The following is a 19,036-nucleotide window of genomic DNA, read 5'->3' on the forward strand; positions in this document are numbered from 1 at the left end:
GTATATAGATATTTATGTTTAGTAACTACGGTTTTAAAGCTGGATATCTACCAACTGCGTAAAACATTTATGAACGTTTGTGAACATAAAACTTGTAAAATTTTTAAATTATATAATTTTTTAAACATGTTTAATAATTATAATTTATATTATTTTCTTTTTAATTTTTACTTTCATAAAAAATTATTAAGTTTTATAAACGTTCGTGAACGTTCACAAACGTTCGCAAACGTCGTCTTGCGCAATTATATACAGGTCTGGAAACGAGCTTGACTTTTTCTAGACTTGTATGTAAGACTGTGGTACTAACTATTACTGTGCCTTCCTTTTTTGATCTCTCTCCTACGATTTTTGAAGTAAAACTTCTTTGGGCACGATTTGGCGCGAGAGTGTTACGTTACGTTACGGCCGACCGTCACGAAAAGTAAAGCAAGTTAGTGGGAGCAAAAAGAGGGTGGAGGGCAGGGAAAGAGTAAAAGGGGAAGGGGAAGGGAATGGGGAGGGAAAGGGAAAGGGGAGTTGATGATAGAAAGAAGAGGGCGGGGGTATGGAATAAGGAGTAAGGAAAGAGAGGTTGTAAGAGTCAGCGCATTTTTTGAAATAAAACTTCTTTGGACGCGATTTGGCGCGAGAGCGTTACGTTACGGCCGACCGTCACAAAAAATGCAAGCAATAAGTTAGTGGCAGCAAGAGGAGGATGGAGGGTTCTTTTGCCTTTCCTCGCGTAATTAATCTAATAAAAAAAATAATAATGCTCGTTGCATTACGGAGGATAAAATATCTATGATGATGATCGTTATTTATATTTTACCTAATCAGAAAATTGAAGATATTATCAAATTCATTCATCAATCTTTACTGGCATACACAGTCCAGGGTGCTGCGCTACTTGACTCCGATTTGGACAAAATACCTATGATCCTCAGCGGTGACTTCAACGCTAACTTTGCCTCAGAGGAATCACAGCCATTGATCGAATTTTTACGAGAAAAATTACAACTGAAGATGGCAAACGATCCAAAAGAAGGAACGACAAGATCTGGGACAATTTTAGATGCAGTATTCACAAGATTTCTAAACAACTTTGAGTCTAAAATTTTTATTTCATATTTCAGTTATCACAAACCCATTGTTTTGTTCTTAGAGCCACAACAAATGGAAACAGATTAATATGTCACTCTTCAGTCGAAATGTCTTACTTTTTTCTTATTTTATATTTTAGCACAAAATACAAGAAATAATTGTACATATTTTTGTATAAGTTTCACTTCTACCGTGTGGTCCCCAGCACACAAATTTTTTCCATTACTACACGTATATTCTCTTTGTCATAAAGAAAGTAGTTCTGTTTTTCAGGAACCTTTTGTGAAATAATTTGTCGCTATACTTAAATCCTATATAAACAGGTTATATGTACAGGGTATATGGGTCCTGTATATGGGTCCAGGTAAATTATCCGAAAGATATTTTCTTGATTGAAGTGATTAACTAACGGAGAATTTAAGACCGAATCTAGACATTAAGATTATATCTCTGTCCTGTGCGATACTGGAAAATATAATTGAGCGAAATAAAAAGCGAACTTGCGCAGATGATTAAACTTATGGTAAGAACATCGAGAACTGGAAAAATTCTAAACAAGAGTGATCCTAAATTCTCACGATGCAGACGTCACGCTAGGAACAGAACTAAGATCGGGGGACTCAGGTAACACAGCAAATAAGGTTACACGTGCTATATACAGGGTGTTTCAGGAGGAAAGGTAAAGGTGCATATTTTGTGGGAGGAGGTTGTAAAAGTGGGATTTTTGAAAATGTACATAATTCTAATGAACTGCTGTGGATTATTCGACTGATTGTGAATCACGAATTTTATCAGTACTTTATGTGGTCTTCATTAATTATTATAAGTTTTTTGCAGAAATAAGTCATTTTTATACTTTTGTTCATTTATTGTGGTAAATTTGGTTGATGCTTAACATTCAAACAGCTGTAACACCACACCTATTGAAAATTGGACATATGTTAATATGAACTTTTTTACTCAAAATGGTCTATACAATCTCCTGAAATATAGGGTAAAGGTACCGATTATGAGATACCATTTACATTTTCTTAATTATTTCCAAAATATATGCAATTAGGAAAGTATCTATATACTGTTTTTAATCGTCATTTCATGTAGTTTTAGAAACCCTACCTCAATAAGTTATATCTCGTTCGAGTTTTAATATGCATAGGTTTGATTAAAGTAAGTCAGTTTTTGTATCAAAACCAAAAGGTCTCCTAATATGAGATACTAGCTGATCTTAATATGAGATACCGCCTTTTATTAAATAAACTTAATTTCATTTTTATTAACACTAAAAATAAAAGACATATAGATAAAAGTAAATGGTTTTATTATTATTTGTCTTAATTTGAAACCTTTTACAGTATTATATCTTCAGAATCAACAATAAAATTTAAAAATATAGCTTCTTGAAGCTATTTAATATATTATATTGTCATATGTTACATATTTATTCATTTATTTATTTATTTATTTGACTTTGTATTGACGTTTTAAAAATTGCGAAAGACACAGTACTTTGGTTTTCTATTTTCTCAACGCGTAGTGACAAAGTTTCCTGCTAACAGTCAACATCCATTTATTTCGCGCTTACTTCTGTCAGTTATACATTGTTCATCAAAACAATGGTTAATTTTGTCGGGGGTTTGCTGTGAATATGATTTATTGTATTAATCTGGTATGTAAACATATATATTTTTTGTAAATTTATAATTATTTGTATGATTAAGCGCATTAAGAGTATATTTATATGTATATAATTGTTTATAGATTACTTGAAAAGGGCTGCAATGACAGCCGAAACGTTGTAGTTTAACTAATTATTCAAAATAAATTATTGCCAGTCTGGTCGACTTTAAAATTGGAGGAGAGATTTTCATTAAAAATATAGCTTTAATTATATTATTTATTAGACTTATTTCCTAAACTCTTATATCAAAATGTCAAAAATATGAAGGTAGGCACTTATACTTTAAATTAAACGAAAAACTATCTTTAGAATAGAAAAATAAAATAAAAAACAAAACCAAAAAAAATTTTAATTTTTAAATTTTTAAAAAATTTTAAATAAATTTTAAAATTAATTTAAAAATTTTAATTAATTAATTAATTAATAATTAAATATAATCAATTTTAAAATTTAAAAAAAGTTTTTTTAATTTCTTAATTTAAAAAATTTTTCGACGCTTTAAAATACCCCATCTGTTTAAATCGGACAACATCAATAGCCTTAATAATGGCGCTAAGATTCCAGCTTTTTACTTTTTGATGGCAGTCTAAAGACATAAATTATTCTTAAAATAATCAATTATCTACGTTACAACAAAAATGGTTCTTAATATGAGATATCTCATATTACGAGACCTTCGCTATCTCTTATTAAGAATTTACCATTTGACCAAAATTTAACAAAAAACATTTTTTTCACTTATAAAACACTATAATGTGCACTAGTATCATAAAATAGACTATATTAGCGACGAATTTATTAATATTTTACAACATTCAAAACAAATTTTATAAAATTTCACGTATCTTGCATCTAGTGCGAAAAAATTCGTGTTTTTGCTTTCGCGACAAATCAGCGTGTTCTCGTCTGTTCGCTGTCGCTGGCCGGCACACATTGATACACAATTGGATCTGTTTATCCGACAAAGTAAATGACGCAAACGTCACACATTTCAAATGTACGGTGTCGCCAGTAAGACGCTATCTCATATTTAGAACCTATCTCATAATCGGTACCTTTACCCTATACCTTTTCTCCTGAAGCACCCTGTATATGAAAACTTGTAATATGGAACAAAGTCAAAGCAGCGCAAAAGGTAATCATTACGATTGTCGGAAGATACATATGCTACATATTACAAATTGCATGACAGCAGCAGAAATGTGGCAAAAATTAATTTCAATCTATGAACAAAAATCAAATGCAAGTATGTAGTGATTCGCTGAGATCTGCACATAGGCCGACAGAGTGGAGAGAACGTGGTGCGCTATTATACGCTCGGAGCCTGTTTTATGGGCGTAGACCTGCGCGAAACGAACGAATTTCGTACAAGTCGTAGCACGGTCTCTCAGCAAATTTAGTATACATAAGGCTAGGTAAAATGTTTTTCGAATTGTATTTAAAATGCTAAATATAAATACTTAAAAAAATATATATTTAAAATACAAAATGTAAAATAAGTTTTTCGAATCCATTTTAAATGTAAAATAGTTAAATAGGTATTTTAAATGGTTTTCAAATGCAAAATAATTTTTACTAATATATGTAGTTTATTTAAGTATTCATTTTCATACATAGTATATTTTATTATTTTATTTGGTAAACACATTATTTAATTTAAGCAGCAATTTTCAAATGTTTCATCGGGCATACTTCGATAATTGGGACGCATAATCATACCTCCATATGAAAATAAATGACCTATGTGAACTTGGCACCCCACTTTAAGTAAATGGATTTTTCAGGTACATATTCAATTGTACTTCGTTTGTACTCATTTGTACCGTTTTTTATTTCGTTTGTACCCCTAACGGTTGCAAGTTATTAAGGGTGGAAAAATTGCCAGCACCCCACTTTGAAATATCGTAATTTTTTGGGTGCCGTTCAATTCAGTATTGTTTGTACTCATTTGTACCGCTTTTCATTTCGTTTGTACCCCAACGGGGGTGGAAATACGAGCTATTTAAAATTCGCAAAAGTGGTATTTTTGCTATTTTTAAAGATATTTTAATTCTGTAAACAGGTGCTGCTTTCAAATCGTTTGTACCCGTTTGTACCGCTTTCCATTTTGTTTGTACCCCAACGAGGTGGAAATACGGGTTATTTAAAATTCGCGAAAGAGGTAACGTTACTATTTTTCAAGATATTTCAATTCTGTAAACGGGCGCTGCTTCCAAATCATTTATACCCGTTTGTACCGCTTTCCATTTTGTTTGTACCCCAACGGGGGTTTAAATACGGGATATTAAAATAATTATTTCGACCCCCGTTACAAACGAAATGAAAAGCGATACAAACGGGTACAAACGATATTGAATCGAACGGCACCCAGAAAATTATGATATCTCAAAGTGGGATGCTGGTGATTTTTTTACCTCTTAATAACTTGCAACTCTTAGGGATACAAACAAAATTAAAAACGGTACAAACGAAGTACAATCGAATGCGTACTTGAAAAATCCATTTATTTAAAATGGGGTGCCAAGTACATATAGGTGAAGAGTTCAGATGACATTACAACGCACATCGTCCAACTGGAAGATATAGCAGACAGGTTGAAACTAATACGTGAAACAATAGCAGACTTTATGATAATAACTAAGATTTTTGTGACATTACTTGCAAGTTACAGACATTTCAGCAGTGTCAGCGGGAGAGCATACAATAGAAAACCTGAAGGCGAGATTCATAACCAAGGAATCTAGATATACTACGCGAAAGAACAAGAACGGAAATGCTTTCTCATCCAAAGCTCAGCATAGGAAATCAAAGATAGAGGTATCAAATCAAAGAAGATATCGGAATCAAGTAAATACTATGTATGCGGAGAATCTGGGCACTGAGCTTGAGGGTGTTTGCAGAAAAAGATGATGACAAAGGAGGATAAGCAGGCAACAGTATATATTAAAAAAGAAGCTGGACGGTGAAGTGAGTGAAGCTCTTATGTCAGCGTCTTTAGAACATATGACAGATGTAAACTGGGTTCTGGATTCTAAAGCCAGTGATCATATGTCTAATTAAAGAGAACAATGGACTCGAATTCGTCAATAGCGAATTGAAAGAATTGATAAATAGATTTGCACAAACAACATCAAAGGAGCAATATCATTGGAACTACAGATTAATTAATTCAATGAAAGACGAACATATAAAAGATATACACATCTTTGGCGAAGAAGTATATGTGCATGTGCCAAAAGAGACATGCCTATCATCTGAATGCAAAAGCAGGCGATACTTCATTAGTTATGGCGGAGAAACTAAAGGATATCGGATATAGTATTCTCAATGAAACAAAATCGCGATTATCGGAGATATCATTTTTATGGGTAGATTAAATAAAACAATAGTGCAGAAAGAACAGGATGATGACATTCTATAGGTCGGCAAAGAAAGCAATACAAGCGAGAATGAAGACTTAACTGAAAAATGATAATAGACCAATTAAAGACAGTAAATCACAGCCTGAAAACCAGATTGATAGAGATGTGATGGAAGCGGATAAACTCGATGAATCAAATGCTGAAGTCCAGCCTGTAGCGGGAGAAATAAACGCTGAGAACGAGGAAAATCGGATTCAGCATGAAGAATATCAACTCCGAAATAGAGCGATATTGCAAAGTATCAAAATGATCTATTACTAGTTGAAATTGGGGAGCCTCTTATATTAAGAAGCTATCCAAAATGAAAAAGCGGTACAGTGGAAGAAAGTAATGGGCAAGAAATATAAATCACTCATTCAAAATTACGCATGGAAACATTAAAGAACTCAATAATTGACTGTAAATCGATAAAAAGAGATGCCGACGATAACATTTGTTGGTACAAGACGAAACATGTCGTGTGAGGATTCAGACAGCGATCAGGGATTGACTATCAGAAAACATAGCCCTGTAGTTTGGTTTGATTCAATTGGAGCCGTTCTCGCCATAACTTTCTACGAAAACATGCAGATAAGATAGTTCGACGGCTTTTTTTGTATAGAGACATCGAAGAAACTTTATATGCAACTGGAAGGATACGATGATGAGACTGGCAGGGCAAATTGAAACGTAACCTGTATGGTCTAAAGCAATCCTCTCGTTGTTGAAACAGACGCTTTATCGAATTCTTACAAAAATTTGATCTGTATGCAATAAAAGCAAATTCATGCATATTTAAATCCAAAAACAAAAATTAATTTTAACAATATATATATATATATAGACGATATATATATAGACGATAGATTGATAGTGGTACAAGACCAAGATTTAATAGACAAGCTTGTTAACGAACTCAAAGCTGAATTTGAAATAACGCACCACAACGCAAACATGTTCTTAGGTATTCACATAGAGTGTACATCCAATAGATCAATTTTTCTGCACCAAGAGGCTTATATAAAAAGAAGCGATTCAATGGAAGAAGTCAATCTCGTGGCCATTTCTGCGGATCCATATAAAAAATTATGCCTTGCATAAACAGAAGATGAAAATGTCATGACAACGCTCTATTGTGAGGTAATCGGAAGCTTTATGTATCTGTTAACGGCAAGACTAGATATTATGTTCGCTGTTTGTTACTTAGAAAAATCCTTAACAGTCCATTGGAAGATTGTGAAATGAATATTAACATATTTTAGAATGATCAACCACAGATTCGAGTTCAAGTATGAACCAAAGGAGAAAGCTACGCTTGTATATCGCGATGCAGATTATGTTGGAAACCTGGAAACACGAAGATCGACAACGATGTCCTAAAACTAGCTTCGGGAACGATTTTGCAGAAACATGTTGCGTTATCAATCACAGACGCGGAGTACATGGTTGCGTTTCAAACAGCTAAAGAAATAACTTGGATAAAAGCCCTCATCAATAAATTGCTCACAATCAATGATTTATCCACAATGATATACATGGACTATCAGAGTACCATAAGCCGGATAAAAATTGTTTGACTCTGTGTTTCACAAGAGGGCCAAACACATCGATGTACGTTTCTACGTATGGAAGAAAAAATATTCTTGTTTAGAGCATCGAAGAGAAACAGCATGCCGATATTTTGACAAACCTATTATGTCAATAGTAGTTCTAATATTATCGAGAGACTATTTGGTTTTTTTTGAAGAAAAGAGAAAATTTATAAACACTAATATACAACAGAGGCACCAAACAATGAAATCGTACTTAATGATAGTGATATTGTATAATATTATGTTCCTTTCAAAATATGTTTATGAATATAGTAACCATTTACAATAAGAAATTATTGTGACAAGTAACTTTATATCTCGTCATTCTTTCTGTTACAGTGAGATTGCACGATAGTATACAAGAAGAGAATTTTCATTATCTCGTCTTTGATCTGTGAGTATACTAGAATTATTTATTTATTATGTATTAGTGACTTAAATTTGAATGGTTGTATATTCGAATGCGGTTATATGTGATAATACATATATTATATCAAATGGTTATATATGATAATCCATGAATTATGATTCATGTTTTTAAACATTTTTTTTTCATATACACACATACTTTCTCTCTACACATATACACATCCAAGGAGAAAAAATTGTATTACATTGTATTACGCATCTTGTTCTTGAGATAACAATATATACATTTAGAGACACAACATTCTCTTCGTTTTTTTTTCTTTTTATCATTTCCAATTTCTCCAGTCTACTTTTACTAATCATCATATATTATAAAACAGTCGATGCAAAATTTTTATCATTGTCAATTATCTATTATAATAACAAGCCTGCTGAATTTAATCATCTTGCTGTTTCTGATACCATTAATATTCAACAGTCTTCTTTAAAAGACAACATGTGCTGTACGCGGTAAAGTCTTCGTCTATTCAACATTTGAATACAATGTTTTTTATTCATTTGCTGATAGCACGGTCATATACATCCCAGCAAACACTGATATATAATTGTTACATTGCTATAATAAAACGGAATATAACAGATAATATAACGTGTACGTTACATGTAACATCCATGTTAGTTGTAATTTCCCACTCATAGATGTAACATTTTTAATATAACATATTACATTGTAGTTATATTGTAATTATATACCAAATAGCACATTGATGTATTGATAAGTCAGTGCTATCTTGGGATATAATGACAATATAACTACAATGTAATATATGTAATATTAAAAATGTTACATCTATGAGTGGGAAATTACAACTAACATATATGTTACATGTAACATGCTTGAATACTTACATATATATATAACATTTATATACCGTGTTTGTTGGGATCATTCTTTAGATCTTGCAACTCCGGTGGTGGGGGGTGACGCACATATTGAAATCGTGTTTTATAATTCACAGTCTGGTCACAAGGAGCGTTGTGATCGAGTGCTCCTGCGTGTGACATATAACTATATAGTCAAAACTCTGCTATAAATATTATATATTTCTATATAATTTTACATTTTTATACATATGATTATATATAAAAATATTTACCGAGCTATTATTTTGTTGTAAATATGAATATTTAAAAAACTAACAAATATATTAAAATATTTCTCGACATATCTGTGGCACCTCTGAATATTCAAACACGATATTTTGTTTCGATTTTCGATATATTGACATCTCTACAAGAAATTTGAAGTTTGCGTTTACCAAGCGCAGTCGATAGTAGCGACGCATAATGGCGATGTTATAAATTACAAAACTGCTTCAATATCCGAGTCGCTCTCCACCATTGAAATTCGCCATAGTTGTAAGACCTGTGTACAATCGTGGCTGATAGTTTGTGAATAAATATGTTTATTTGGTTTTTTTCCATTGAGTTGAAGAAAAAGAGCAGAAGAAATATTAGGGTAATAAAACCATTTCGGATAAAACAGAAGAACGCGCGAGGTTATTCTAACTCTACGAATAATAATAGAAAAAACAATAGAAAAAGGAAAGATTTACATAAGATTAATTTGGAAAAAGTTTTCGGTAACTTAAAATGGAAGATGTGCGAAATACTTAAAAATGTAGAAATGAAATATAAGGCTAGAAGGTAATTTGTACAAGATAATTTGTATAAAGATCTAACGGAGATGATAGAAATTGAGCAGGAACGTAGAGAAGTGAATACTAGGGAAGGAGAGAGACAGAGATGCACGTTATCTCCGCTAAATTTCAACTTATATATTGAAGAGGCGATTGATAATATTAAAGCTAGAGTAGATTTTGGAACTAACATACAAGGACAAACAATAGATATGCTTAGATTACGGACGATATAGCAGTATTAGCAAAGAGAAATTGAAAGTGGCATTGAACGAAATGGAAACAATCCTGACAGAGGATCACAGTATAAAAATCAATAAAAAGAAAACCAAAATTTTAGTATGTAAGCAAAGACAGAACTAAAACTAAAATACAAATTGGAAGGGAGGAATTAGAAGAGATCAATAAGGACATAAAATAAAGATTAGCACAGAGCATATAAAATTGTATTTAACAAAAAGGAAACATTAATATGTTCGGGAGAAATAAATTTGGTTTATGTGCTTTTTCTTTGTTGCAAAAAAGTGCTTCAGCCTGAATTCGAGGCATCCGAGAAGATAATTTTCACGTAGTAGTCACGTCTGATCAATTAATATGTTATAGATAATGTTTTGCTTACCATCTTAAGTCTTCTAGATATCCTCCTGGATATTCATCAGCTTGCTCGTTTATCTTGTGGTATTTAATGTTACATAGAAAAAACAAAATAAAGCTTAGAAATTCACATTTTTTGCTGGAATTTTTATTGTACTTTTCTCGAATTGTAATACCTCCCTGTAATCATTGTAAGACCCCCAATTACTGTATTATATTGTTTATCACTATTTTTGAATTTTTGCAGGCTTCATAGGAATAGCCTAAAATCAGGAAATTACTAAACTATATTATCGAGTATATTTTGTTCCGGAGATAGCTCACAGCCGAACGCATGATTTTTGTAAAAACAAAGAGGTTCGAGTTGAGTTCAAATGGTAAACAGATGAACTCGTAGAGCTCTTTCTTTAGATCAAAATGAAAGTATTTTTTATAACTCTCGTAATTGATATCGTCAAAGTGTCTTTTAAGTCTATATGACTCATATAACATGCATCAAATAATTTGATGTTAGCTGCCACTCTTAGGTTTTTAAATTTGAAGTGTGGTGTATCTACAAATTTATTTAGATTAATTTAGCCGATTTAGATTAATTATTATAAATAAAGCTTTCTTCTGATTTATTAATTAGAAAGATTGGTGAGACATATATTATTCTTATGTTGGAACGCATGGTCTAATTGATCCTGAAACTTTTCACTTCTTTCTTAGGTAACTCTATTTTCTATATTGATCTTGAATCTAACTGTTTGAACAAGGATTCTATTGGAGTATATAGAAAAGAATTTTATAATTCTCTATGGCCTTGATAATAATTTTATTCTTATTGTTGCTTTTCTAGTTGTTTAAATTAGTCTAGCTTGTCAACGAAATTTTCCTTTTTTTATTGATACTTTATCCTAAATGATGATTGTTTGGAATTCTGCGATGTCTGATTTTTTCGGCGTCTTTTTGACTATAAGATTTCTATGGTCTTTATTGATGGTCTCGTGGGGTTTTAAAGATCTCGAATTTTTAAAGATTGATGATTTTTTTGATAAATTGCGTCTTTTAGTTTTCCCAATTTTCACACATATTTTTATGTCCGAAATCTCCTAATTTTTTACTGAAAGTAAGGTGTCATCGTCCTTCTATAAGGTTTCTTGAATATTCTTGTCTAAATCTGGGAATATTTTTTTCTCTCATCTGATGTAAATTTTTATTATACAAGACATCCTTATTACCAAGGATAATAAAAAATGTATAAGTCGCCGCTCGCATATACATATATTAAATTAAAATTAAAATTGTAGGTTTAAATTTAAATTGCATAGGTGTAATTGTCAAAGTATGCGTTTAACAATAAGTTTAATAACTGTATTTGTCAAACATAAACGACATAAATTTTATTTGGCTGTTTCGATGATTCTTTATATATTTTTGCATACGTGATTTCTTTATTCTTTTGTAGTATTCCGCAAATAAATAGTAAAAAATAGACAATAAAAAGGTAAAAGATAGAGTAGGGCGAAAATTTAAAAAGGAAATGCTCACGGGTTTACTAGTATAAACAACTGAACCTTGCAAGTGATAAAGAGGTAATTAATGGAAAAATTCTATGGATCTACTAGTTGTCAATATAAATAATTGAACCCTACAAAAAGTGATGTAGAGGAAATTAAAAGAGTAACAGAAGCGCAGCAAATAATTGTAAAAGCATGAAATTTAACCTCAGTCAAAAGACTAATAGAAATTAAGCACTATACATATATTATAATAGAATATATCTTAATGCAAGCACAGATGAAACGACAGTAACTGGGGATCAGCAAATGTTAATTTACAATTACTCTGTAGAGCTGGTGGCTAAAGAAATTGAATAAATATTACTCACAATGTACAAATAAGTTATAAGAACATTTTCATTTGAGACATTAAATTTTGAATAAATAGCACAATTGCATGACGCAAGAGAGGATACCCAAGAGAGGCTATACAGTATTTTAAGTCAGATCGAAATAGATTAGATGCTCAGAAGTGTGGTATAGTAATGAAAAGACTGTTGCGTCTAATAATAATGATAATGCATATCCGACTGTGATTATTGTCTGAATTTCTGTTCTGAAGAGTACTTTGCATATATCTTTGGTCATTGCATGCGGCTCTTCCATTAAATACGTAAAAAAGTTCAACGAATCAATGTTTCAATAAGAACTTTCTATAAATCGAGAGTCGCACGTTTAAAAAATGAATGGTTTAAAAAATTTTTAAAGTGGAACTTTTGTTTAATGAAATAGTTTTTAACCATTGAAGAGTTATAGGGTACGGAGCGGCAATCATATAGGATTGACACTTTTAATATTCTCTAAATTTCAGCGCAACGCAGATATATAAGATTGATCTGTCAGGCAAACGCATGTGTAGGTTTAAAATTTATTTTTCATTGAGAGACATATTTGTCCTTTTATTACTAATTAATTACTGTTTGGTTTCTATGACATTTTATTAAGAAAATATTAGTTTGGGTATTCTAAGACTACTTTTTAGGCGATTGACTTAAGAGTTTAGAATCTGAATATCAGTGGCATTTTTACCTGAATGATATATAGTTTCATCGTAATTGGATCTTGTATTAAACTATATCATATCGGATTAAATCATAAAGTGATTTTAGTTTCAAACTCACTGCCTTCAGTTCTAACACCATCGTTTCGTTAAAATGTTTATTTATTAGTTAAAATTAACATCTTGCATTATATCTTTTATTGAAGTTAGAATTTCAAAATTGTTGAAACTTGGTTATCAGGTTTCTTGGTTTATTTCTTTAAATTAATTTTTTTTAAAGTCGAGATATAGTATTGAGTGAAAAAAAGAAATTGTAGAGAGTCCATTCGACTTAAGTATGGAAACCAATAATCCAGCCTAAACAGTTATCTTCTAAAAATGCTGCGTATGATTTCTCATCCAGTGAGGATTTTTCAGGGTTGGGAAAGTTACTTTGTAAAAGTAACTAGTTACAGTTACAGTTATTTCATTGAAAAAGTAACTAGTTACAGTTACAAGTTACCGATTTTAAAAAATAACTCGTTACAGTTACAGTTACTCTAAAAGTAACGAGTCGTTACTTTTCAGTTACTTTTTAAAAATAATTATACATTGTTTTAAATATAAGGAGCTTACATTTTATGCACAATTACAGTCAAGTATTTAAAAAAATTCTTGAATGTAATATTGATCGATTTGCTTGCGACTTTGCAATTAACATCAATGTATGAATGACCTTTATATACAACAGTAAAAATAGTTATAGTAAGTTACTAAATGGTAATCGCAAAGTCGCAAGCAAATCGATCAATTATTACCTTTAAGAATTTTTTTAAATATTTGACTGTGATTGGTCGATCTTAATTATGTGTTATATTATTTTATGTACACAAAATGAAAATTTTAGGTAAAAGATTAAATCATATGAAGATCCATATGCTACTGTTATCAAAATTTAATTTAATAATATAACGGCTACCATACTTAAACAATACTTTTAGCGCATGTTTCCAAAAAAAGTAACTAATAAAGTAACTATTAAAATAGTTACTAGTTACTAAAAAAATGTAACTAAGTTACAGTTACAGTTACAGATGGAGAAAAGTAACGAAGTTAAGTTATAGTTACCGAAAAAAAGTAATTGTAGCTGTAACTTCGTTACAAGTAACTCGTTACTTCCCAACCCTGGGATTTTTATCAATTTAATATCTGCAATTATGACAATTAACATGTTTATTTAATACAAAAGTAGCTGCAGAAAAACAAATCTAATTTAAAAATTGATTATTATCAACAAGTTGTTATCAAACTTATTTAATTAAAAATTCAACTTTTCTATCAAAATCATTCTCTAATAATTCCTGAACAAGCCAAAGATACTCAACTATTTATTTTTAGGATTTTCTGAACCGAAATTTTATTTATATCATTTTGTTGAATTACTTTTGAAAGGCCTTTATATAGATTTCTTATAACATTTTGCAAAATTGCTAGAGGTTTATCGTTAGTTGTAGCATTTGATTTCTCGTATTTAAATTTAACTCTGAATCTGTCCTTTCGGAACGTTCACTAGACTTCGAAATTGGAATACGAGCAGAATTATCATTAAATGAATAAATAATTATTTTGAAGAATCTCATGTAATCACTAAATCTTCATATATATATATATATATATATATATATATATATATATATGTGTATATAAGAATATAGATAGATAAGCGATACATATTTTTTTAAAGATATTTTATTCGATTGCGCAATATTTCCATATTTTGATACAATATAGTTATTTCTATATGTTATGAAGTCAAATATTTTATTACACTATTTTTACTTACGTATACATATTATGTTACAGAAAGTATTGATTCTTTTTATAAGAGTTGTTCAAATATAAGCGGTTTTTTGAAAACAAGTTCACGTTACTATTTACGCAAATTTTTTCTCTATTTTATTTCTGAAATTAAACGTTCTGCTACTCTGCAATTTTCCACACAGCACATTTTAGTGAAATATAATTAAAACGTAAAACACTTACAGAGTCACCGGCGGAGAACTATTCGAGGACATCGTCGCTCGAGAATTCTACAGCGAAGCTGACGCCTCACACTGTATTCAACAAATTTTGGAAAGCGTTCACCACTGCCATCATAACGGAGTCGTGCACCGAGATCTGAAAGTATGTAGAGAAAAAGAGGAATTTAATAAACGGGACCTATGCGCGCTTCCAGAGCCGACGTTGAAATAGATCAAGCAAGCTTTCGCGTAGTTTATTTTTCCACATTTGTACAATGTTTTGTCCATTTTCTATGATTTTTATGGGATTTCTCACGTTCGAAACCTAGATAATTAACAACACGACGTATTCTTTAAAAATAATAACAATATAGCGTTTATTTGATCTCTTTAGAGTTACAAAGATGCTTTTTTGCAAGGATCCGAACCTTTTATAATAATTCTTTAACTTTTTCAAATCTAGCCATAAGCGACATTACGACTATATACCTTTTTTCCTTCTTTCTCTCATCTTCCCCTTCTTCCTCCTCTTCCTCCTTTTCACTCTTCAACTATTTTTTCTCCTTCTTCTCTTCTTTCATAAATCCTTTTTTAAAAACCTTTTATGAGGCAAATAGAGTGTTTAAGATCGAATCGGATTCGAACCTTTCGCTTAGTAGTAGTGATTTTCCATGTGAGGCCACATGTCAACATCTCTACTTTCAGAATTAAATAATTAATTTACAGAGTCGCATTTTCAATTTCAATCTCGGCAAACGAAAAAAATTACATATAACATTACAATCAGTTTCAATGTCAAGAAAATCACATTACAAAATTTCACATTTAATTTTAATTTTAATGAAGATTTTAATCCGCATATAAAGATAAAAAAAATCACATATATTATAAGAGGAGAAGAGGAAAGGTTTGACAATGGCGACAAATCTGTAATTTTTTATTGTAGCCCGAAAATTTACTTCTCGCGAGCAAGGCGAAAGGGGCGGCTGTGAAATTAGCGGATTTTGGTCTGGCAATCGAGGTGCAGGGTGAAGCACAAGCATGGTATGGTAAGTGGGATCCGATTTTCCTAATGAATTAATCATCGAAATTTCAGTTTATATTGTTGATGGCGACGTAATGCTACTGCGGACGATCCCTGTGAACAGAAGAGCGTGCGTTGATGATGCTTTGATACACGGTGATATTTGAATTTTAATTAACACGAAGATTCGGATCGTTCCTTTCCATAAGAGCTATTATGAAAGATTAGTTATTATGGCTAATAATTACGCCTTGTAATAATTATTGACTATTTATTTGAGATAGTAATAACTTGAAAATGAACAATCCTTATTTTAGCTTCATTGTTAATGTTTTGTGTTAGATTTATTAAGACGCAAAATTGTCGAATCTTTCAAATTCTTTGCATTAATTAATTAGTAAAGATTAATGTACATAGTATCAGTATACTGGAAATCAATTTTTTAATGTTTATTGACCTTTATTTTTCAATGAAATTAAGCAATTTCACCATTTTTATTATTACATTTTACATCAAAAAATTATAGTGGCTACTATAAAAAAATGTATAGCTATTCGGTAAATTTTTTAAAATGCGGATTACTAAAAGTACAAAAAAACATGAAGAATAAATTTTTATTGTTGTTCTTTATAATTGTTTTCTGGATCAATATAAAAATGAAAAAAATCGTAAATTTTTATATTATTTTCATTCATTTTAATTATATTTACATGTTTTTAAACAAATTTAGCAATTATACTATTCGAGCAAAGTTTCAATCTTAAGAATCTGTTTCTCGAATTGTGGATTTTTAACGAAATTATGAATAATCAAAGTTAAAATGCTCATTTTTTATTATACTTAATTCGTGATAACTCAGTAATAAAAAATTTTTGAAAAACGATTTTATCAAGAAAATTTTAAGTTTTCACATTGAGAAGTTAAAAATTGTCATAGATTTTTATATATATATATGGGAAAGGTATGAAGCGAATAAATAGCAAAATGGTCGAGATATTTAACTGCTGGCGTAATAGGACATAGACGTTTAATTACTCGACCGGTACTTCTGCTGCACCAAAGCGACCGCGTTTCGATTGCAACCATAATGCTTACGTAATGGCGCATGCTATCTACAATTAATTATACGTGTGACAAAGAATCATAAAAATTTTAATAATGCTGATGACTATACGATTTAATTTTTCGTGTGGCTATTAATTACGAAATTTTTATTTTCCTTTTACTTTTCTTCCGTTATTGTCTTATATTGCATTTTTTAATTTGTTTTACAAAAATTTTGAGATGAAAATCGCAGTATTACAGAAGTATTATTAATTACCAAAATAATATAGTTATCAGCTTTTGTCGCATATTAATGAGTTAGATGTAATCGAGAAAAATGATGTCTTATATTGATAAATCAAGTTTATTATTAATTTTTTAATATTTTAATTGCGATAAAAATTTTTTGATAGTTATGTTTGCCTTTTAAATAAGAGAAAGTTAGTTTAGACAAAAAGTAGTAATATCCAAAAACGTTTCGCGCACGTAACGCCCTGATCCTTTTAATTTTTGTATATTTTTGGAGAGTAAATGAATCCGAATGATTGGTAAAAAAGGTTTCGCTGGAACACCCGGTTACCTCAGTCCGGAAGTGCTAAAGAAAGAACCTTATGGGAAAGCAGTCGATATATGGGCGTGCGGTGTTATCCTATACATTCTTCTTGTTGGCTACCCGCCGTTTTGGGACGAGGACCAGCATCGACTTTATGGGCAGATCAAGGCTGGATCATACGATGTACGTATTATCTGCATAATCATAAATTTTTTAAATCTCTAGACTAAAACATTTTATCCGAAAGCTTGATAAGAAGTGCTATAAGAAAAAAAAGAAAAATGTGTTGTGCAAAAGAGGTTTAATATAATAATATATATTATATTTATTTGACATTATAGTTTTCTTGTAATTATTTATATATAAGTATGTAAAAATATCTCGTATTAATATTGCTTTTATGCTTATTTGTGCAGTATCCGAGTCCAGAATGGGACACCGTCACGCCAGAAGCCAAGAATCTTATCAATCAGATGCTAACAGTAAATCCAGGAAAAAGAATTACTGCCAGCGAGGCATTGAAACATCCATGGATTTGCGTAAGTTAATCTTAATCGACATAATATATATTTATATTACATAAAAAAGTAATAAACTAGACAGTAATGCTAGTCTCTTTGTTATGATTAATTTTTATTTAATTCTCATACAGAAATCTAACTAAATTATAAATGTTTCTATAATATCTAGATAAAGTAATGTACAAATTATAATTTTACAAGTTTTATATAGGCAAGACACTTTTATATACAGAATGTCCTACTTTAAATTTGACACACTAATAACTCGGAAACATGTTATCCAGAATGTTTTGGAGAATTTTTTAGGATTTCAAGGAGGATATATGAAAATATTGATATGAGGTAAATGCGCTATGGAGTCCATTGGCAAGATTAGTTAACATTTTTTAATTGAAAATCCTTATTTTCTTATTATATGTCCTTATAGCTAATATTGGAAATTTTTAAAATGAAGCAAACAAAATAATTTTTTATCAAAAAATCTTCAAGTTATAAATCCTTAAAATTTGAGTACTATGAGAATTAATTTTATAAGTAATTATATATTTGCATTCCTCAGTTGTAAAGAGGGATGTATTTATAGTGGAGAGATCATTAGTCATTGTTGCAAACAAGACTATTTTTTTATATAGCTGCCATAAAATCTATCGGAAAGAGATCTGGTAATTTTTTGGAGCTGTATGATTTTACTTATATGAATACACAAGTTCAGCATTTGCCTATTCATATTTATTAACAACTATTCAACAAATATTCTTATTTGACAAACATGTAAGTTTATATCAAACAATTTCAATCTTTTTTTAATTACATGCTCTTCAGCAATTACGCAATTGTCTAATGATATTGGAATATTAAATCAAAATTCTCGTTATTAATTCTTATTATTTTCGAAAACTCTTATTGATTTTAATAAACTGACCACTATTAATA

At 30.5% G+C, this 19,036-nt stretch overlaps 1 protein-coding gene across 13 annotated transcripts in view; it reads left to right on the forward strand.

Moving 5' to 3' along the window:
- Positions 1 to 19,036, forward strand: part of CaMKII (Calcium/calmodulin-dependent protein kinase II) — a 205,810-nt gene that overhangs the window by 82,785 nt on the left and 103,989 nt on the right. For all 13 annotated transcript variants that reach the window (XM_085488162.1, XM_029301442.2, XM_029301443.2 and 10 more), the window contains exons 4-8: positions 8,094 to 8,148; positions 14,986 to 15,124; positions 15,908 to 16,010; positions 17,587 to 17,765; positions 17,999 to 18,121. In XM_085488162.1, coding sequence (XP_085344288.1) covers positions 8,094 to 8,148; positions 14,986 to 15,124; positions 15,908 to 16,010; positions 17,587 to 17,765; positions 17,999 to 18,121 — 599 coding nt within the window. The remainder of the gene's footprint in view (positions 1 to 8,093; positions 8,149 to 14,985; positions 15,125 to 15,907; positions 16,011 to 17,586; positions 17,766 to 17,998; positions 18,122 to 19,036) is intronic.

Source organism: Nylanderia fulva, unplaced genomic scaffold (assembly GCF_048542155.1).
Source record: "Nylanderia fulva isolate GAGA-0341 unplaced genomic scaffold, ASM4854215v1 Scaffold64, whole genome shotgun sequence".
NCBI lineage: Eukaryota > Metazoa > Arthropoda > Insecta > Hymenoptera > Formicidae > Nylanderia > Nylanderia fulva.